Source organism: Bombyx mori, chromosome 21 (assembly GCF_030269925.1).
Source record: "Bombyx mori chromosome 21, ASM3026992v2".
In the NCBI taxonomy this organism is placed as follows: Eukaryota; Metazoa; Arthropoda; class Insecta; order Lepidoptera; family Bombycidae; genus Bombyx; species Bombyx mori.
In genome coordinates, this window is record NC_085127.1 from 1526354 (window position 1) to 1549757 (window position 23404).

Below are 23404 nucleotides of genomic sequence, written 5' to 3' on the forward strand. Positions count from 1 at the left end.
AAAGGCCTCCGAACCACCAGCAATCCTTTCTTCATAAAAAAAAGCAAGATTGGCACTTGACAATGGGCAACAGCATTCTCTGCCTATTATACTAACGTGCTGAGATCGGGAACAGGCGGGCCGTGAGGTCGATCATAGAGATAGGACATAAAAAATCGTTAACACAAAATACGCTTTTCGTTTCGGTGTTATCCTGTTTTTACTATCACGTAGAACACATTAGTGCTTAGCGATAGAAATATAGAGAAGATTCTGTTAAAAATGATCGATATAAGAAAACCTTGCATCGATGTTAACATCGATTTGCAAGAATCAATGTAATATAAGTATCGAACGACAATTTTTGGGAGTCAAAATAAACAATATATTATTTTATAGATCACTTGCATTATTTTATCATCATCATAGTCAGTTGCTCTTGGCAGGGTAGTCGTAGTCATGTGAAATTATTGTTTATACAACAAATCAAAATACAGTCAAGAAGGTAATTCTTTTTTGTGCTTCCCTATCTGACAGAAGCCTAGAGGGACTATTCTTCACCTTGGTTTTAGCGAGCTCACGAGACTCAACCTGAGATAGTTTCCTGACCAGATCGGAATTGCGACCAACTGAGTAGATCTACACAAAATATTGACAAATAAGACCTCAAACGTACGTGACCTGCAAAGTATTGGAAACGCTAGAAATATGTAATATAATAAAAATTCATAAACGCGAAATTAAATAGTAAAACGACTCGCGTAATCCGAAAAAAACATATTAGATCAGTAATATCGATAAGATCATAACGTCATTTCGGATCCTCCAGATCCACTCTCGGTGATTTTAGGTACCTCAAGCACCGGTCACCGTTCTTGTCGAACCCGTCGCTTGCGACGAAGAGTTCGACGAACAAGTTAACCCTCAAACACAGCCCACTGAGTTTCTCGTCGGATCTTCTCAGTGGGTCGCGTTTTCGATTCCAGGGTTAGTGTTAGCAAATTCGTCAAGTTAGAGCCCCGTGAGCTCACCTACTCGCCCGGTGTATCTAGTATGACCCCTCGAGGTCACTAGAATAGGTTGGAAATAAATTAAAAAATTACTACGCAAGTTTAAAAATGATTCTCCAATGATTGTACGTCTAAAATGTCACACAATTCAAACGTCCGTCAAATCGCATATTACGATGTAACAATAGTAAACAGAGCTCATTTAATAAGTACTCAGTGGTGTAGTAATGTGGACGCACGTGGAATAAATTAAACAATTACGTGATAATTTTATTTCAATTAAGTTGCCTCGCTTCGCTTATTACGTTTCGCTTTTCTCAAAATCCTCCGGACCTGTGTGTTTGAAATTAAAAGTTATTAACAAAATTGTGTTTTGAATTCAATTAAAAGAAAAACAAACACTAAAAAGAGTCCAACACATATCTATGATGCTAAACTCTATATGTAGATAGAGCACTTATGAAGGTTTAACTTCTACCGTATTTAAATACATAAATGAATGAGGCCGTCCACACATACCTGATGCTGTGGACTGTGAATGGCAAGCAGTCGACGTCGCCCTAAACATGTAATTACGAATTCTCCCGATCTATTGACTGTGCTTTTAAGTACTTCAAGCACCGGTCACCGTCCTCGCCGAACGCTTCGCTTGCAACGAAGGGCTCGACGAGTAAATTAACCCATAGACGCAGCCCACTGAGTTTCTCGCCGGATCTTCTCAGTGGATCGCGTTTCCGATCCGGTGGTAGATTCTGCGAAGCACTACTCTTGCTAGGGCCTGCGTTAGCAACACTCCCGGTTTGAGACCCGTGAGCTCACCTACACGTCAAGGAGAAGCTGAAATAGGCTCTCAAGGCTATCAGCATAGGTAGGGGAAAAAAAGGCCGTCCACATATCAATGTTCCAATCTCATATAGGTACATTTCTAATTAAATTTCTTCTCTCGTTATTGTCGCACATAAAACACGTTCGAAAGAACGACCTAAAACCAAACATAGTTGAATTCACACGTCGAACAGTAGGAAGTCCGTGCGTTTAATCGTTAACCGGAATATCTCGGCCGCGCCGAATCGATTCGACTCCGAAACTTTGCGCAACACTAGTTACTCAATCAGTGATGTACAATGTGATTATAGACAGGGCTGCTGGTAAATTTGAATTAATTTAGAAATTTTGACAATTGCTTGGTTTATTGTAAAATAATTTAAAAAATAATAATAAAATGTATCATGTTAAAGTTAAGGCAATTATCGGATTGCCAAATAGCAACACTGTTGGTGGGAGTAATGGCAGTAGAGGGAACGTGACATAATAAAAAAGGCGGTAGTCTGAAGAACGGGACAGAAAGCAGTGTATTCAGTAGTGAGCAGATATCTAAAGATTGTACAAGCGGAGTTATAAATAAAGCAATATTAAGTAAACTATTGCAATCTGTGTATTTATTTACTGGCTTTGGAACCCGAGTCTTACACTTGACTATCTTTTTGTTAAGTAAATACCGAATTTAATTAATTTGCTACAAAAGAAAGTCTACTGTTGTACTAATTTAAGTATTAATGGGTAAAAATTTTATTTACTATATTAGGGTATTCGTAGTGTAAGCTAGCTAGGGTAGATGTCGGTACTACCATCTTGCTGATTTTGTCGTTCACCGTTTTGTTTCTATACATTTGGGGCTAGCAAAAATAACGTAATAAAAAATATTATTATTAGTAATTATTACTGGTGGTAGGACCTCTTGTGAGTCCGCGCGGGTGGGTACCACCACCCTACCTATTTCTGCCGTGAAGCAGTAATGCGTTTCGGTTTGAAGGGTGGGGCAGCCGTTGTAACTATACTTGAGACCTTAGAACTTGTATCTCAAGGTGGGTGGCGCATTTACGTTGTGGATGTCTATGGGCTCCAGTAACCACTTAACACCAGGTGGGCTGTGAGCTCGTCCACCAATCTAAGCAATAAAAAAAAAAAAAAATTATGCTATCACAATAAAAAAGAAAATCCGCTTGATAGACAACTAATAACACCACCATTACTAGACAACTAATAACAACGCGGCTCGTCAAAGCTTTATTGAAGTGAAACTTCTTTATCGGCGTTGGAAAAAAATTTACCGTCACATTTTTCGGTTACGCGTCACATTTTTCCGTTACGCGCCATCTTTTTTGTATTCATGTCTATGATAATAAAATCCTTTTGTTTAAACTTTATCTAATTTAACTTTTTTGTATTCATGTCTATGATAATAAAATCCTTTTGTTTAAACTTTATCTAATTTAACTTTATTTAACCAATTTCTAGAAAGTTGCATGTAGATCATTTTTCGAAAAATAAGGCCATAAAGAAGTTTCACTTCTTACGTGTGTACACTAGTACACGCACACATTTTATTTACAATAAAGTTTTCACATAATATGGACGTTTGAGTAATCAAAAAAATATACAACCATAAAAAAAAGCAAACAAGAGTTCAACTAGCAAACTAACGCATAGACACAGCCCACTGAGTTTCTCGCCGGATCTTCTCAGTGGGTCGCGTTTCCGATCCGGTGGTAGATTCTGCGAAGCACTGCTCATGCTAGGGCTAGTGTTAACAAATTCTTTCAGGTTGAATCCGTGAGCTCACCTACTCGTTCGCAAGAAGCTGTAATAGTCTCTTAAGCTACCAGCTAATAGGTACAAAAAATGAATTAAAATAATAAATTTCAACTCCAAACAAACCGATAACATAATTTCTAATTAATACTACTGGTGGTAGGACCTCTTGAGAGTCCGCGCGGGTAGGTACCACCACCCTGCTTATTGCTGCAGTAATGCGTTTCGGTTTGAAGGGTGGGGCAGCCGTTGTAACTATACCTGAGACCTTAGAACTTATTGTCTCAAGGTGGGTGGCGCATTTTACGTTGTAGATGTCTATGGGCTCCCGTAACCACTTAACACCAGGTGGGCTGTGCGCTCGTCCACCCATCTAAGCAATAAATAAAAAATGTGTGCGTGTACTAGTGTACACACGTAAGAAGTGAAACTTCTTTATGGCCTTATTTTTCGAAAAATGATCTACATGCAACTTTCTAGAAATTGGTTAAATAAAGTTAAATTAGATAAAGTTTAAACAAAAGGATTTTATTATCATAGACATGAATACAAAAAAGTTAAATTAGATAAAGTTTAAACAAAAGGATTTTATTATCATAGACATGAATACAAAAAAGATGGCGCGTAACGGAAAAATGTGACGCGTAACCGAAAAATGTGACGGTAAATTTTTTTCCAACGCCGATAAGGAAGTTTCACTTCAAAAATTAAAAAAAGAATAAAAACTTATCTGAGCCAACCCTAAAAAATAAGGCGGATTGTTGACTTAAAATAATTTCGGTGCTCTCCCTTTGGGCATGGCTAATCGGGCACGCTGCGTGACGTGTATGCCGTAACTACACCATAGTACAATGCTGACGAAATACTAGTAAAACTATGTGTATATTGTTCATTGCAAAACATGGGTGTCTTGTATTGAAGACTTAATTTCAAAACTATTCGTATTGTAAAGGTTCGTTCAAATATCAGATACACCGCACTACTAAGAGATATTCAAGCTCTTAGAACTTTTACTAGTAGTGCCCTAGTAGTCGAAATTCATTGAAATTATAAGTCTGAACATTATTATGGTTTTATTCGTTTTATTGTCAAAGACTTCTTTAATCACAGATTTCGCCATGACTATAGACAAATAATATTAAAGACAAACAATATTTATCTATTCTCAATTTGACCATAGACTTTAAGCAATAACAAAAGTTTGTCAAAGAGTATATATGTCAAATACACACTATGTAATGATTTTTTAATTGATTTAATGTATTAATAATCCATAATTTAAAAAAATATATATCATTCTGCACTCCTTCTCTATATTTTCTATAAGTGTGGGAAATTTCATACTCCTCCGTCCGATTTTCGTAAAAAGGAGTACAAAGTTTTTGCTTCACGTATTAATAATCTTATAAAAGTTCGGCCAAAATCACAGACCCCTCATGATTAAAATTGGTCTTGTGTAGCGTTTTCATTTTGTTTTGTTATTAAAAATTTTTGAAATGGTTTAAAAAAAATGATCATTTAATAGTACATCCTCGCCAATGGCTGTCAATTAAAAGAATAAAAAAGAAAATCGATCGTTAAACAGAGAAGGAAATAGTACTTAACTCTTTTGTCATTGCTTGATAAAATAACTGCAGGTGGTGTTTCAGAAAATCTTAAAAATCTGTAACATTTTTTTTTCATTATATGAGTGGACGAGCTCACGTTCCACCTGATGTTAAGTGGTTGTCGGATCCCCAAGACATCTAAGACGTTAATGCCCCCATCCACTTTGAGACCTGAGTTCTAAGGCTAGTTTTTACAGTACAACGGTTGCTCCACCCTTCAACAGAACAATCTTAATTTCATATATCCTTTAACACTTATTTTTAATAATTGAGTAAATGTTAAGCCGACACATTTGACTCGTTTCGTATTCAAGAATTACTTAACCGGCCCAGTCTTGAATGTAACGTCGAATTTCAACAACTACACCAAGTAAGGTGATAGAATAACAATAAAATTTGTAATGTAAAGACGGCTGTGAACTTGCGGTCAGGGATACGTAACACTTACATTATTACATACATTAACAAGAATCAAAATACATAAATATTCAATGGACCTTTTCTATTGTCCAAGGATTACAGTAGCTCGGAAATATCCAAACTACAAGACGGCCAAGACCTTCCCAGTTTATTTCATAATTTTTTTGGTCCGTAAATATTTCTAATTTAAGCAGCCCTGTTGTGGCCCACAGAACTCACAACAGTCACAACTCTAGTCCATGTTAAAGTCTACAAATGAGCTCCGCTTAAATACTAAACCGGAATGCATGATCGCTTTGCAACAGAAATACCAACGGTAATACCACTCCATACTAACTTACAACATATCCAACCAAAAAATTCTCAAGAAACCAAGACGATAATACCACGGTATCTGATATCTTCTTCATGTTGCTACTAAGTAAATAGATAAACCATAGGGAATTTGGCGAAAATCTGAATCAACACTAGCGAGAATTTGCAAGAAAATTAGCAGAATTGTACCTAATAAATTGGTAATATACACAATTCTACAAAAAAAAAATCGTTCTTTGTCCTAGCGTTTATACTAGGTTTTTCCGGTCAATTATTCACAAAAACGAAAATAAAATACCTTTTTTTGGTATAAAGTTTGCTTTTGTGATAGTTATAGTAATAATGCTCATTTTTCAATTTTTTTATAAATTTTAATACTTTCAAAACAACCGCGCTATGAGAGTGGGGTGTTTACGTTTACATAGTGCCACTAGATGGCACTCGAGTCATAAACAACTATCAGGCGTTTTGTACAAGCCCAGAAAAACTTAAAACGTCACGAAAGTGTAAATAAGATGCTGATGCATTTTGTTTCATATGTGGTCAATTTATTAAAGTACAAAAGCAAACTGTTTCATGCCATGTATTTTTTTTCGTCTAATTACGACCTAAAATATCTAAATTTTATGCTTTGCAATCAAAGTCAAATTTGGTGTTGACCCGTATTGGTCTACCGTGTAACGCCCGCTCCGTGGAAAATCTCCCCATTGGGTAAAGAAGAAACAGCAATCATAGTTTCTGTGCGTTATGGCGCTCTTGTACGACCACCATTATTGGTAGTTACATCATACTCTGGTCATAATGATCTGATCTTTCCCGCCTTATCCAACAACAGAACACTTTAAAATGACAGGCAAAGGACGTTTAGTTTTTTCCGTGACACCTCAAGCTATGTTAACCTTAATTTCCTTAGCTACGAAACTTGTTCGATTATTTATATTATAAAATAGTATTATCCAAGACTCATCTGATTCAATCTGCATCCACTTAAAAGCTGTTTGACTTCTTCAAATATTCTTATGTGTATTTTTTACATAAATACGTATGAAACTTGATTTTCTTGTTGCCAAAACGAATTCGTAAATCGATTACGCAATCTTTATTGATTGTAATAATGCATAAAGCAAATGAAGTACGGGAGATCGGCGAGTTTTCTTAGCTCTCACAGGTAAAGATTCAATAGAACAAAAGCTATATATAGCACATAGACTACTAGCTTTGTCAAAACATTTCGTATCATCATCACAGTTCGTACAAATCAGACTGTCGGGACTATCAGTTAGCTGTCTTTGTCGTACTATAGAATGTAAAAATAACTTCTGTTACTTGTCCCTATCCCACATTATGGCATAGATTTTAAAACCAGCCGCCTGGCTGATGTCTACTCTCCTTGGGTTAAATCTCCAATAGCATACCCATTACAACAGGTGGGACATATCTGTTTCTTTTTTGGTGCCTCTTTTACCTCATCGTTTTTGATTTTATGATTTGCATTTTATTGTTATAAATTTTATGTTTTGTTTTATTAATTTGCACTAAAAATAGTGATTTTTAAATACAAAAAAGAATGTAAAATCAACTATGCGTATAAATTATCTATTTCGTAATGTGATTCAAATTACAATTTTTAATCCGATATAATGCAAAGTAAGTAGTAGAAATACTGATGATCTTACTAAATGAAACTTTTATTTAATTTATTTTAACAGGAAGATATTTTACAATACTCCATTCAGTTGTATTAACATCGTATTCAGGGTTTAATCTTGTGCTTAGTTTGATCATTTTACAATCAAATTAGCAACGTATTGAATAGTTAACAGCTCTCACGATCACGGGCGACTAAGGTGACCAAGAATGAAAAACGATACCAAAAAGCAACAGTATTTTTGTAGTGATTTTTATGGAAATTCATGATCCAAGAGCCGAACCTCCTACGAGGTCCCCGCGGTTATGGGAACGTTCGGGGTATGCGGAACTGAGCGGATCGCAGAGGTTGGTATGGTATGTATGTAATGGTATTGAAGGCCCTACCCAGTAAACGACTCGCCCAAGCGTCCTATCGTCCTGAAGTCAGAACACAGGTGGGATAAAGGTATTACAACAGACAATACTGCAACCAGACGGGCGGCTGTCCCAAAAGACGCCCGGCCGACGGAGCCTTCGAGGCAAAACAATGGCTCTGCAACGTCGGCCATCTCGGTACGATGGCCCGTCAGGCCACCCAGCGGGTGCCGCTGGTGTCCCTGGATACCATATTGGGTCAGAACCAGCGACCATAAGTTTCCGATCACCTAGGAAACTAAAACTTTTTTATGGATTCAGCTTGCCGTCAAGGTTGAGAATATGCAATTTTATTTAATAAAATAATATTTTTTTCACTAATGTATTCTACAAATGTATCTGCAATACCAATTTATTCATATTATCTGATTTGTTTCATTACTTTAGACAGACTCTTTATTTTTATTTAATCAGTAATTAATACAAATACGAAAGAGATATAACAAAAGGAGCTCCGTTCCAGCGAAATGTTCATAAACCACCTCTCTCTTTTATCTATAGAGAGTTAAGTCATTACGAGGTCGTTGCCTATGTGAGCTTGAAATTTGTACATAGTAGTTAGTTTAAATAAGGGCTATAGATTATCCAATACATCGAAAAACATTGCCACGCGGTTGAAATAAGCAGAATTAAAAGACGGATCTGTCCTAATCTTCTTATTCGTCACGTAAAGTCTTTACTACATATTATGTAAAGTAAACATTATAATTCTAAAAAACGTTATTGGTATTTTCGTGGTATCTTAACTGGTAACTTATCTAAATTATTCAACCGTCTAAAAAAGGCTGTTTACCTCTTCCACAGATTGTAATAAGACACGTGCAATGTATTCTTGTCTCTGTCACACTTAAGTTGACAGTGATGCCACATTAAAGGGCGCATAGCAAAATACATTACATATTGTTATTGTAAGAATCTCTGCTTACATCATAATGTAGGTTATGGGAATCTTCTAAAAATGGGCAGCAGCATTCTCTGACTATTAATAAAATCTAATAAAAAGGTAGTGCGACTACGCCCATTGAAACAAAACCTAACCGTATCCAATGACCAGTCTACTGGTGAACGTAATGATATATATTAAGCTTCGTTACAATAAGCAATGCGCCAAATACTAATTCTAAATAGAACCCAAGATAATAATATTACAAATCTTAGGTAAATTAATTTACAACATCATTATTTATGGTTGAATCGTAATAATCCTATACAACTTCCTTGTGGTTAGCAAACATAACATTGCCACAGCGAAAATAAAGAAAAATTTGCAAATCCATTAGCAGATTGAATTGTGTAAAAGCCCATTATGCTCGTATCGACGAAGACGATTATGGCGCCATCGGGATATTCTGAAGTGTCAAAGGTTCTCTGCCTTTCTAGAATAGTTTCTATAAACCTAGAAGTTTCTAGAAGAGCCAAAGATTGTGTGATATATATCAACGCTACATTGCTATAACACTTTGTATAATATAATTGTGTGCATTTAAAAGATAAAGAAAACCAAAACCTCAATAAAAGGCAGCCCTGTTTTTTTCTTCTTGAGGACGCGTCTTTCTGGGACCAGTGGTGGAGAACATCGTGTCTTCACATCCAACTAATATATTATGTCTAATGATATTTAAGTTGAATGAAATGATTCGAATTTGGACGATCGTATTAATAGGATTAATACATATTTTTTGCAATAATCTTAAGATTTCCACGAGACTTAGCATTGAGAAGATCGCTCGTTCTTCCGAAGTTTGATCCCGTCAATTTAATGCGCATGCGCTCTGCGCAAATATACATGAGCGAATACGTACAGTTCATAATACAAGTACTAAAACCGGTTTTCAAGATATCATTGTTGTTACAACAATCAATAAAATATGCTTGGCAAGGTGTCTTGTGGGCTCGCACTGGTAGGTTGCTACCGTGAAGCTATAACGCGTGCCTATTGGAAGGGTAAGAGTGCCGTTGTACTCTAGAATTGAAACTTAGACCTCATGTAACTATACTGAGACCTTAGAACTTATATCTCAAGGTGGGTGGTGCATTTACGTTGCAAATGTCTATGGGCTCCAGTAACCACTTAACACCAGGTGGCCTGTGAGCTAGTCCACCCATCTAAGCAACAAAAAAAAAAAAAACTGTCTCAAGGGACACGTCGGCGTTCACATAGTGATGGCTATGGGCAACGGCAACCACTCAACACCATATGGCCCGTAAACTTCACCCAACTATGATATAAAAACACTTTAACATTATCATATGGCACTTTAATGAGTCGTGAATGGTGATGATGACGTATTGCATGATTACAACCCACTTCACTGTTTTGATCTTGCCGTTGGTTTAAAAGTTTCAAAAGCATTATTCGTATTATTTATCATTTTATATGATTACATTTTCTATGGTTTTATTTTTACAATAGGCAACTTGATTAAATACATAGACAATGCAAAGTTCGCTTTCAAACCTGTATGGTGGCGCAGACTACAAATAAAAAATATATTTTTTTTTACTGTGATTTGCGTGACACTTTTAAATACGTAATTAGATCCATATTTCCACTTTACAAATATATTTAGACGATATTATGTTACAAATATGTCACAAAGAACGCCCTCACTCTTTGATTCCGTGTAGCATCCGAAGTATAAATTCCGAATGTCGGGTATATACCTAATCTTATATATAAAATTCTCGTGTCACAATATCAGTTACCATACTCCTCTGAAACGGTTTGACCGATTTTTATGAAATTTTATATGCATGTTCATTAGGTTTGAGAATCGGCTACTATCTATTTTTCATACCCCTAAGTGATAAGGGTTGTCTAGCCCTAACATTTATTTTTATTTTTCGGACAATTTTTTTTTTTTTATGTGGCACTATGTGGTTGAATGAGGTTTTGTTATGTTTATATTCCCTTATCGTTCACAGCGCTACATGCCTCTTTCACTCATTTACCACATCCTTACCCACTTACAATAAGTTAGTTTTCTACACTAGAAATTCCCTAGAAATCTTATATAGGGCAAAACAACGTTTGCCGGGTCAGGTAGTGATATATTATATTTTTTGTCTACATCAGTACACGGATGCGCGATTCAGATGCGATCGTCAGTCGTGACGGTAACAATATGAATGAATTACTAATATTTCACCAATCGTCAGCATCCGTGAACAAATTTGACACAAAATAGACCTATATATACAAAAATATTAAGCGTTCCTTCAATACAGTTGAAAACATAGCAATAATCCCTTTTCTTTCCTACTTATGCTGCCCTTAAGAGGCTATTTCAGCTTCACCCTAACATGTAGGTGAGCTCACGGGGCTCAAATCGAAAGTGTTGCTAACACTGGCCCTAGCAAAAGCAGTGCTTCACAGAATCTACCACCGGATCGGAAACGCCATCCGCCGCTGAGAAGATCCGGCGAGAAACTCAGTGGGCTGTGTCTATAGGTTAATTTGCTCGGTGACCGGGGTAAACAATAAGAGATTCATTAAACATACAATTTTGAAACTTTCAAAAATAGTACCCACATAACACGTTCATAATTTTCCGTCGGGATAGTTAGAATGATAATGCCTGTTTCATTTAGACTGGACTTTATAATAGTCATTAAATATCATAAAGTGGCATCGGTGTTCGATTCGGAACGTCCAGACTAATTGTAACAGCAGTTATGTTGTAAAGCGTGCTTGCTCGTCTAAGCTTATAAACTATTATAATTAAAACGTGTTTTGCTAACATTGTTTTTTTTTTTTCGAATGAATGATTACTGGTAGCCCGGAGGCCTTTCCAGTTTCACCAGGACAGGTGGGCGGGCAAAGGCTTAGTCAGGATGGGATGGGATTTGCTAACAGCTGCCCGAGCGCCTCCAAAGGAGACCTAACAAACCAAGGGCAACTGCTTCGCTAGTGAATCTACTACCGGATCAGAATCGCGATCAGAAGATCCGGCGAGAAAATTAGCGGGCCGATGTTATAGGTTAGATGAGGTATTTGCACCATAATCTTTCCTTGTAAATACCAAGAATTATTAGCAGTGCTTACGATGGTGAAAGCGCGTACCTATATCTTCTGAAACTATCATCACTATAGGTTGACTTGTTAGAAGGGGATAGCTCCAGCAGAGTGTTTTTTTTTTCAGCTCACGCACGTCCACTGCTGGACATAGACCTACTCCAAGGCTTGCTACAATAACCAGTCTTGCACAGCCTACATCCTGGAGCCGGCAGTAAATATATTATTAAATTATTATACAAATTTTTTTATTGCTTAGATGGGTGGACGAGCTCACGTCACAGCCCACCTGGTGTGAAGTGGTTACTGGAGCCCATAGACATCTACGACGTAAATGCGCCACCCACTTTGAGGTATAAGTTTTAACGTCTCAAGTATAGTTACAACGGCTGCCCCACCCTTCAAACCGAAACGCATTACTGCTTTACGACAGAAATGGCGGGGCGGTGGTACCTACCCGCGTGGACTCACAAGAGGTCCTACCACCAGTCATTACGCAAATTAAAACTTGCGGGTTTGATTTTTATTACACGATGTTATTCTTTCACCGTAGAAGTCAATCGAGAACATTTGTTGAGTAAGTATTTCATCAGAAAAATTGGTACCCGCCTGGAATTCCCGTCCGGTGCATCGCTCAACACGAATACACCGGACGTCTTATTCTTTAGGCCATGACGACTTCTCAATATATTATTGTTATTGGAGATTGGAGAAGGCCTTTGTCGATTGGCAAACAGATCTACAGAAAATAAGTAAAATTCAAATAGGAGACTATATTAAGGCTTACATTAAATTTAATAAAAGGCTATTCATTCATTCATATTATTGTTGTTGAACTTTTTGTGGTAGATAAATTTAAAATAGTCTTATTTGTTGAAGAGATAGAGTTTAATTAATGTAACATAATTTATGATTGGCCAGTAGTCTTCCGTGACGCGCGGACAAAAACTGCACAAGCTTAGCCAAGGACTACAATGAGAAGTTGGTTTTAACCGATGCGGATCCACGATACGCAAACGCATAGAACAACAAACAAACAGATGAACCTATAGAAAATTATACAGTCGCGAAATAAAATATTAGCAACTCTAAAATTCATAACATTACCAGAAAAATAAATTTTATAAATCGCGTCATAACATACTCTCATTTATAATTCTTATTTCTAGCAATACCTAAAAATAAAGGTAGACAGCGGCTTGGCTCGACTTGACTTGGCTTGACTTGGCTTGACTTGGCTTGACTTGGCTTGACTTGCTGACGTCCTTGAGCGACGGTAACCACTCACCATCAGGTGGGCCGTATGCTCGTCTGCCTGCTCGGGCAATAAAAAAAAATCCTACCCCATAAGAATCGAACCAACCGACAACTTCATTGTCGTTTCCGGGTATAGGGATGCTAAAGGAACGGTTTTAAAATGCTGGCTGCTAACATATCGTGTGCCTTCGAATACAGACAAGCATACAGTCAGCCTGATATTCAGTGGTCATCGTCGCTCGTGGACAGAGCCATGACAAGCACAGCCAAGCCACTACCTACCGCTCATATCCTTCGTTTTAATGGAAACAAGATGGAACTTTTTCGAACGAAATCTTTGTTTATAAGACTTTCTACGGTTTTAGCGAATGATTGACTTAAAACTAATTTGAAGGCTTAATCCCGCGAAGGTGACCATGAAAACTGTAACATTTTCAAATCCTCGCCTATTAAATAATAATGACAATAAAAAACGCAAGATTAAATCGCAAAAGTATTTTTAGTTTCTTCTATTAGTATTATTTCATTGACTAACTTTATTTCTTAATTTTCCTTATTTTCCTACGTTGCAATATTTAGAGTCAACTAACATATCCACTCTAACTTTTCAATCAACCACATGAAGGCATGTATTGTCTTTTGACCTTGTCTATATAAAGATAACAAACCGAAACATAATTTCGTTTTCAAATTATAAATCGTAAAACAAGTTTTTAATCGTGCTCTGATGCCGATGTTTGATTACATTGCGCAAAAGTGTTTCACAAACTTTGTTAAGAATTATACTTTTTTTCTGGTTTTATAAATAGTAATCTTATTATGCAGTCGAAAAAAGTTCCTTGAAAAAACACGTCACGTTTATTCTGAGTAACATCAACTTAACAGATAAATAAAATAACAAAAGAAAGAACACTACATACATTTTCGAAGGAATAAATTAAGGACATAATTGTCGTGTTTACCTTTGCCGTTGTTCAAATCCCGATAAAAAAAAAACAACACGACACTTAGAGCACTGATTGTTTGTAAACACCTATTTTAATGTCACTTTTTTAAAATTGGAACGTATTTTTCGAGTTTGACATTGACAGTTCGTTGGGACGTGGAAACGCGTGCGTCGAGCGAGCCGCGCGCTTACCGACTGGCTGTATAGTTGCTTGACCAGAGGCCGAGATAATGATTGCATTCAACCATCGCTATTAGAAAATGAATAAATCGCTTAGATTCTGTTTGTAATGTGCGCGCTCCGGTGGACAATTTGCAATGAAAGTTGCACGTAATTAGTCATTGCAGATAACTAGAGATGACTACATAATCGAAACCTACATGTACAAATTTTATATAAGACAACAAAACATTTCTTAGTGACAAAATTTTAAGAAACCGTAAGAAAATCATAAATTTTTTAGCATATCAACACTCCATTGAACTGTTCTCAAAACCGAAAGGCTCAAACTCTCTTAATTGGATACCAACAAATGTAAAGCGTTGTTCTTTTTTATTGCTAATGTCAATAGAACTCATGGCCATTACATCTGTCTAATTTGGGAAACAAAATTCGAATCTCTATTATTTTGTACTTTTTTTTACCTATTCGCTGGTAGCATAAGAGACTATTCCAGCTACGCTCGGACGGGTAGGTGAGCTCACGGGCTCAACCTGAGAGAATTTGCTAACACTAGCCCTAGCAAGAGCAGTGCTTCGCAGAATCTTCCAACGGCCCGGAATCGCGACCCACTGAGATGATCGGGCGAGAAACTCAGCCGCGTGTAACTATGAATTTTAAACAGTCCATCCGACTAGTAATCATAACATACGAGCTTGCTTCCTAAATATACTACTGTAACTTTTCTTAGTATCCATCCACAGAGCAATAAGTTTGCATGAAACTTCTCAGCATGCCTAAATAATTCATGGTAGGGCATGTTACAAGGTGTCACAACCCTACTTATATCAGCTGAAAAAGGCAAAAGCCACTAATATTATTTATTTATTACCACGCGTTATATCCCTGGAATACGAGTTCTAAATAAACTACTTGATAAAATATCAATAAACATTTTTTCCTATTACGAATACCTTTTACTCAAAGATAGAAACCGTTAAATTTAACAGTAAATTATAGTTTCATGAAATTTAATTGTCCAATAACAAAGATTAATTGACCGTAGTATTCAAACTTTAGAAAATCGTTTAGGTCTTCATTTATTTGTAAAATGGCACAAAAGTTTATGGTTACATATAATATTTGAAGCTGTGCGGTAAAACATTAGCGGTTAATGGCGACTTATTGCGCGAATGTAGTAGTATGTAGTGTAATAGTAGGTGAGCTCACGGGGCTCAAACCTGACGACGTTGCTAACACGAACCCTAGCAAGAGCTGTGCTTCGCAGAATCTACCACCGGATCTGAAACGTGACCCACTGAAAAGATCCCGCGAGAAACTCAGTGGGGTGTGTCTGTGGGTTAATTTACTCGTCGAGCCCTTCGACGCAAGCGACGGGTTCGACGAGAACGATGACTGGTGCTTGAAGTACCTAAAAGCACCGTTAGTGGATCGGGAGGATCCGAAATGACGTGTTTGGGGCGACGTCGACTGCTTTCCATTCTGTCCGCAGGATCGGGAATGCCGCTTATTAAAATCCATAATACATAAGTTGTTGCTCGGTTTAGTTAAATAGTATTGAGATTTTCATTTACTATTTCCAAAAATCCACAAACTAGTTATAGTTCCAAATACCAAGAAACTCCAAACTTAAACACAAAGCTGATTAAATTGTTCCCTTTAAAGTAGACGAAAAGATGGGTGTATAGATATGAACAGGCTCGTTCGCTGACTAATGTATTGAAAACCAAAAAACCAAAAGAAAATATGAAGCTGTACATGGTGATACAAAGACACATGGCATAATCTAAATGCAATTGTACAGGAGCTTAGATCCTCAGCATACTTACCATAAATTTGAAGTTCGCATATCACATTTGATAGTGAGTCTAGTTATTTTGGGTTACTTTTAAATCGGAATCTATATTATTAAATGAATTAAAAAGTGAAATTCATCTGTATAAACCACTGAAGTAAAAGGTCTAGGTTTAAACATGTTTCCTGTCAAATTCAGAATAGCGCTTTGACAACTATATAGTAAAGACGATAATTTCGCGGCATTATAAAAGTAATGTTCCCTGAATTGCCAACAATACCAAGTTTCATCACACTCGGATGAGTGGCTTAAGAACATTTGGGGGAATGTCGAGTGTCGATATCGATTTTTAATTAAATAACGCAACAATTCTGCATATTGTACTTTAAGTGAATTAGCAATCATAAACAACATTTTATAATTAAAACATTCCTTCTCCAGTCGATCGCCTGAGAGTTTTTCGTGTAGTCACTTATATCGATCAATTGGCGGTAAAGTATATCGTTAAGTTTCGTACCCAGGACATTTAGGTTAGATAGAACATAAAAAATAAAATAATATGGGTCCCATTTTACTTTCGGTTTGGCGGGTTTCCGTCTCTCTACCACAGACTATAACACTGTGTAGAAAACGCTGCAAATACCTGTAGATACATAAACGCTGCAAATACCTGTAGATACATACACAATCCGGTACAACGCATAGAGGGCAAACATACTAAGAAACCTTCAATAATTATGTAGATACTGCACGTTTTCCTACCTGCAGTATTAATGACATTTCGCTATATCGTCACGTAGATCTAGACAAACAAATATACTTCGTTTTGTGATGAGACAGCGTCTTAAATAAATCACGTATTTTTTTGCAAAACAATTGATTTGCAAACGCATTTGCATTATAACATACACACTATGAAATTAACTTGCTTATTTTGTAATTATTTATTAATAGCTAAAATAGTTATATAATTGTTTTTCCACTGAACTTATACAAGCCCATACAGCCAACATGTTTTTGTTTTGTTATTGCATATCCAAGTGAACGAGTTTACGGTACGCCTCGTGTTAAGCGGTTACCGGAGGCTATTGACAAAAAAAAGCGAACGCCTACTTTGAGACATGAGGTATAAGTTCCAATTGCACAATTTAACGCCTGCCCCACCCTTAAAACCGGAACGCACGATTGCTTCTCGGTCGAAATAGGCAGTTGTGGTATTTTCCGTGCTCTTCCAGGCTCACATAACACCCATCATCACCATCATATCATCAATAGCCATATGTTGCCACTATAGGCATTTCTATCCAACATGTTTTGTATTAAAACTTTATTATTTTTAAGTTGGTAACACAATTGTCCCCCTCCCTCTCTTCCCCCCTGAATGGCCATGACCAATACATAAGTGCTCCGAGGTTTTATTAACAAAGCAGCCCCAAAAACTACACTTATTAGTACTGTCTCTCATGGGCATAATCGATGCGAATGCAATCTTTAACCTATTCGTATTAAACATAACACTTCCTATATTCTATTGATTTAACAAAAGGCAATTAAAAAAACAATACGATCAAAGAACATTTAAGTTAATCATAATTGTATTTGTTTTAATTACTAGGGATTGTGATGTAATCTAGTAATTAGTAAGCAGGCATGAGTTTAAAACAGTAGAAGAAGACATTTCTGAACACGCGTTGCAAACATTATGCCGTTTTTGCCGCGAAGATTATGACGTGTTTGGGCTTAAAGGGCGTAACCGCCGTTATACAGTGGACAGAGGCGGATTATCCGTAAGGCAAACTAGGCACGTGCCTGGGGGCTTGAAGTTACAAGGGTCGCGCGAGCTCAGAACTTTTAAATTAATAAAGAAAATAACATAACGTCAAATAACAACAGAGTCGTCCTGGCCTAAAGGATAAGACGTCCGGTGCACTCGTATATAGCGATGCAACGGTGTTCGAATCCCGCAAGCGGGCACCAATTTTTCTAATGAAATACGTACTTAACAATTGTTTACTATTGACTTCCACGGTGAAGGAATAACAAGGAATAACCCGCAAAATTATAATTTGCGTAATTACTGGTGGTGGGACCTCTTGTGAGTCCGCACGAGTAGGTACCTCCGCCCTGCCTGTTTCTGCCGTGAAGCAGTAATGCGTTTCGGTTTGAAGGGTGGGGCAGCCGTTGTAACTATACTGACCTTACCTTAGAACTTATATCTCAAGGTGTGTGGCGCATTAACGTTGTAGATGTCTATGGGTTCCAGTAACCACTTAACACCAAGTGGGCTGTGAGCTCGTCCACACATCTAGGCAATAAAAATATATAAAATATCGACGATTAAGAACTAAATGGTCCTGGTCTACTAAAGTCTAGGGTTTGATGATACAACGTCATCGTAATTGCAAAAACAACTAGTTAAAATTTAAAGTATTATGATGGCCATTTATGGCCGGTACAGGGGCGCCGATAAAGTGATTGCCTAGGGCGCTCTGGACCTTTAATCCGCTACTGACAGTGAAACTAAGATTATGAGCACATGTCTCAGAGTGTATGGCTTCATTCACATTGCGACTGTGGTATCCAGAACCACTTAACATAAATTGGTTTAATACAAAAAGGCCAATGAGAAAAAATATGGTGCGCGTGCAGCTTGGTGCAGATGAAAGAAGTGAAACTTCTTTTGTGGTATGCATAATAGTATCGTGATTTTCTTCATTTCACATCCTTAAATCAAATTTCTCTTGTAATAGGGAACGCCGTGTGTATAAGTGAAACGACCTCTTCATCATATTTCCAATTAAATATAGTTTTTTTTCTTTATTTTTTTATTATTCATTAAAAATAAAATATATGATAATAATATGTTACTGCCATCTACAGGAGCAATGAGAAACGAATAACAAGGTATCTAGTGGCCGACGCCCGGAAACAGAATGTTTATAAGAGAAACGACCTAGCTCGCCTTCTTTCTCTCTTCAAGGTCAAGTGGTTCGCAAGACGCTCTGTCTATTTTCTCACTCTCGCTCGTCCTAAATTCTATCTTTTGTCTCTAGCCGTAACGAATCTGTCGCTAGTTAAATTTTACTCTCAACGCACCCAAAGAACTAAAAAAGTTTCACTTCAAAAATGATAGATTTCATTGATGATTCCATTTCAATGCGCTACTGCCAACTGTACGGATTAGACCCTATGGAGATTCGATATATGTACCATTTATTATCTCTATTATATATAGATACGTAAGCATTTTAATTGTTTTTAAATTCACTGTTGGTCGCTGCTTGGCTGTGCCCTTGTCATTGCTGACGTGCATAAGCAACGGTGACCACTGACCATCAGGTGGGCTGTATGTTGGTCCTGCTACAGGGCAATAAAAAAACTGGTGGTAGGACCTCTTGTGAGTCCGCACGGGTACCACCGCCCTGCCTATTTCTGCCGTGAAGCAGTAATGCCTTTCGGTTTGAAGAGTGGGGCAGCCGTTGTAACTATACTGATACATTAGAACTCATATCTCAAGGTGGGTGGCGCATTTACGTCGTAGATGTCTATGGGCTCCATTAACCACTTGACACCAGATGGGCTGTGAGCTCGTTCACCTATCTAAGCAATAAAAAAACAAAAAACATAAAACTACACCATAATAAAACCACTTCGCACTTCTCACTATATATATTTTAAATTCGATTACCAGTTGTCATGTTTATTGTTTAAAACCTAAAACATATTGCACTTAATTAATAAGATTTCTAATTTAATTTAGATTCAATACTTTAGTTACGCATGCCGATTCAAGTCGATTTAATATTGAGATACTTCGAAATAAACGTCAAAACAATTTACGTCAAACTGAACACCAATCACAGCGCGCCACGTCACATGTGGGTAATCGTTGTGCGCTAGTGACCAAGGGTTGTCACGATGCTTATTTTGATCACAAATGACATATCGTCGCTGTCAAACCATAATCTGCTATGTGCAAAAACTCTATTTTGAATTAACGAGTAAAAACATTTTCTTATAAAATGTGATAATAAGGTGAATTTTTAAGAACTATATCAAATGAAAGCTATAGATAAATATTAAAGATATAGACAAATAACAGTTTTTTTTATACGCTAAATAGGGCTGTGAACTATATGAAAAGGTCAAAGTAAAAATCTCAAAAAATGCACATAGCAGATGTTGGTTTAACAACGATGATATATTAAGTTGGGTTCAGTCGACTTCGTTTGGCCATTTATGAAAAATAAGCGTCACGCGATCCACTGTCTAGTAAATTGTATCGATTCTAAAAGATCTAACATTAAATCGATTTAAATACGTCACCGTAGAATCGTAATTATTATTCCATTTTCCAATGTAACCATAACCGACATGTTAAAATTATAATAATAACAAAAGTTTGGCTTGAAGACCTGAGCTTTCACTGCACCTTCTGGTTGACTTTGCAGGTTTGCATTGAAAAATGTACCTTTTAACTTTTAAAAGCACAGATCTTTCATTGCACACGACTTATTACACATCTAGAGGTCAAAGGTCATTAGGTTTTTAAACTTTAAATGGCTCTAATGTAAAGTTCTTGTAAAGTTGCAAAAATATCGCTTAAACCAAATAGACTTTGACCCGTTAATATTTATATAAATAAATATTTATTTAAATATATTACAACATCACTATAATAAGTTAAGTTAAATCAAAATTTACAGTATAATTATGTTACAGCGAGTCAAGAAATTCGAGATTGATATTATTTTATAATAAATTAATGTAAGCTTTCTTCATGTAATTTGTATAATCGATTAGAAAATTGCACTGCTGATCACGTGTGAGAACTCACAAAAACGTATACATATGTATAAATAAGTGCACAATTATTAAACACATCACATCTATATATTAATACGTGAAGCAAAAACTTTGTATCCCTTTTTACGAAAATTGCGCGGACGGAGGAGTATGAAATTTTCCACACCTATAGAGAATATAGAGAAGAAGTGCACAATACTAATATTTTTTTTAAATCATGCATAAACGATGCATTAAATCAATAAAGAAAACATTACACACACTACATACCATGTATTTGACGCACACACGCATGCATACTATATTTATTGTCAAGCTTTTGTTCTTGACGTCTGTTGACAAATTGAGAATAGATTAAATATTGTTTCTCTTTGTTAATATTTTTATAGTGTAGTCTTGGCGAAATTTGTGATTATAGAAGTATAAAATACAATCATAATAGTTTACAAACTTACAATTCCAATTAATTATAGTCGAATTTCGACTACTGCGGGATGTCTAGTATGTATAAATAGGCGTACAATTATTAAATACCTCACATATAATTAAATACATATACATTCACAAAATATTTAAATGTGTATAATATTGAAATAGTTTAGAGAAATCTTGTAAAATCTTACGAAAATATATTTCATTATTACTATTACACTGATTAACCGTTTCTGCTTTACAGTAATACGACGTCTAAGTTAAAATCGGGATCAGGACGATGACCGTGAGCACTCATGAGTACTTTATCTTACACGACTTCAAATTGAAAATGCTTTCTCCACCACATGTTCGTATCAGTAAATATCCTGTCCTACTTCTATTCCTCTTACTTCTTCAGTACTGAAGGAAGGCCTTATGTGCATGAATATGTTGTCTATTTCTGCCACAAGGCAATATTCTATCGAACTTCGCCTTCCACCTGATGTCCATGGGCTCGTTGGGCGTCTACAGCTAGACGTTGTGGGTAGTCTCGGACTGGAGGAGTATGTCATCACGACAAAAGTCAGGACGGCGGGAAGTACCCTAAAGTCGCACGTAGTCTGGACTATCATTAACATTACATTATGGATATCGTGTAACTGTTTCTAAGATAATTATTACACTTTTATTAGCTTCAGACGTATGTCTGTTAGTATGTAACGGAATCTTTGAACATGATTTTGACCACCTTCAAAACGGCGGATTAACTCGAAATTTGGTATTCATTATTAAGGACCGATGACAATACAATATTTAAAAAATATATTGAAAAAATTGAAATTCAACTAAAAAATTAAATATATATAAGTAATGGTTTAAAAAAAACTATTATTTATTATAAAAAAAAGCATGGGGTGTATGGTATCAGTAGTTATAAATATTTTATGGACAAATATGAGTAGGTTTATTTTGATAATATCCTGAAAAGCACCCCACGCTTTTTTTTATACAATAAAATAATTTTTTTCTTACACTATTTTTAATTCAAATTTATTAAAATTTATTTTCCTAGTTTTTAGTTGGATTTTCTATAAAATCGTACCTTTTTTGTTATTTTTTTTTTAAATTATTATTTATTTTCATTAAATAAATCCCTTAGATTCCAATGTATGTATTTACAAACTACAAACTACCCACAGACTTATCTGAAAGAGATTGAAGCTATTGGTTAGATGGGTGGGGTGTTGGGAGGGTGTTGGGAGGGTGGTCAGGAGTAGAAGGTGAGCACGGGCTCGTGGTTGCCGCGCACGAGCAGCGTGTTGTCGGCGGCGGAGGCGATGGCGTGCAGCCAGGCGGCGTAGAGCGGCGGCGGCACCACGCTGCGGCGGCGCGGCATGGGCAGCGTGGCGCACACCAGCCGCGCGCCCCGGGACCGCTCCCCGATGAGCTCGCGCAGCCGCAGGTGCCGGTGCGTGCGCTCGCGGGCCGCCGCCAGGTCGCCCGCAGTCACTCCCGCCGTCACACCCGCTGTGCGTGGACGTTCTTTATATCTCAGTGCATCAAATCAAGAAAAATCCCAAGTTATACCAATCGTCATCGTTCGTTCATATATACCCTGTGTCTATGCTAGCGCCATTCTGGAGGATTTTTGAACTGTTATTTAGTGCTGAAAATGGAACACTTTTTCAAGCTTCTCCCTTATGTACGGTTCTCCTTAAGTCTACCCTCCATAGTCGCGATATACACGGACTCCGATAACCACATGGGGGCCGTGACATGTTCTATTCGATAAAGATAAGATATTGGCGCAACATTACAATGTTCAAATTGTTGATTAACGGTTATAAGTCCATCACACGTCAATTACTGTTTAAGAGCTACCCTCACTTTCTACTATAAATAAGAGTGACTATTGTCGCACAAAACATTCCGACTCGAGCAACCGAACGGAGCGGAGCTCTTTGTTGTTATCGTTGTGCACTTGAAATGTAATAAATGGAATTC

The 23404-nt window shown here is 36.8% G+C and overlaps 2 protein-coding genes across 4 annotated transcripts in view; both read right to left on the minus strand.

Annotated features, from left to right (window-relative positions):
• LOC101737535 (mucin-2) overlaps positions 1-14412 on the minus strand; it is a 95289-nt gene extending 80877 nt beyond the window's left edge. Inside the window, exon 1 of one of the 2 annotated variants that reach the window (XM_004925398.5) lies at positions 14222-14412. The gene's annotated coding sequence lies outside the window, so the exon portion shown is untranslated. Of the gene's footprint in view, positions 1-14179 lie in introns of both variants that reach the window. The other variant, XM_021347508.3, reaches the window with a different exon arrangement.
• A 5422-nt stretch (positions 14413-19834) lies between these two features.
• Positions 19835-23404, minus strand: part of LOC101737814 (bumetanide-sensitive sodium-(potassium)-chloride cotransporter) — a 51935-nt gene continuing 48365 nt past the window's right edge. For both annotated transcript variants that reach the window (XM_062674608.1, XM_012689778.4), the window contains exon 23: positions 19835-22927. In XM_062674608.1, coding sequence (XP_062530592.1) covers positions 22668-22927 — 260 coding nt within the window. In that variant the 3' untranslated portion in view covers positions 19835-22667. The remainder of the gene's footprint in view (positions 22928-23404) is intronic.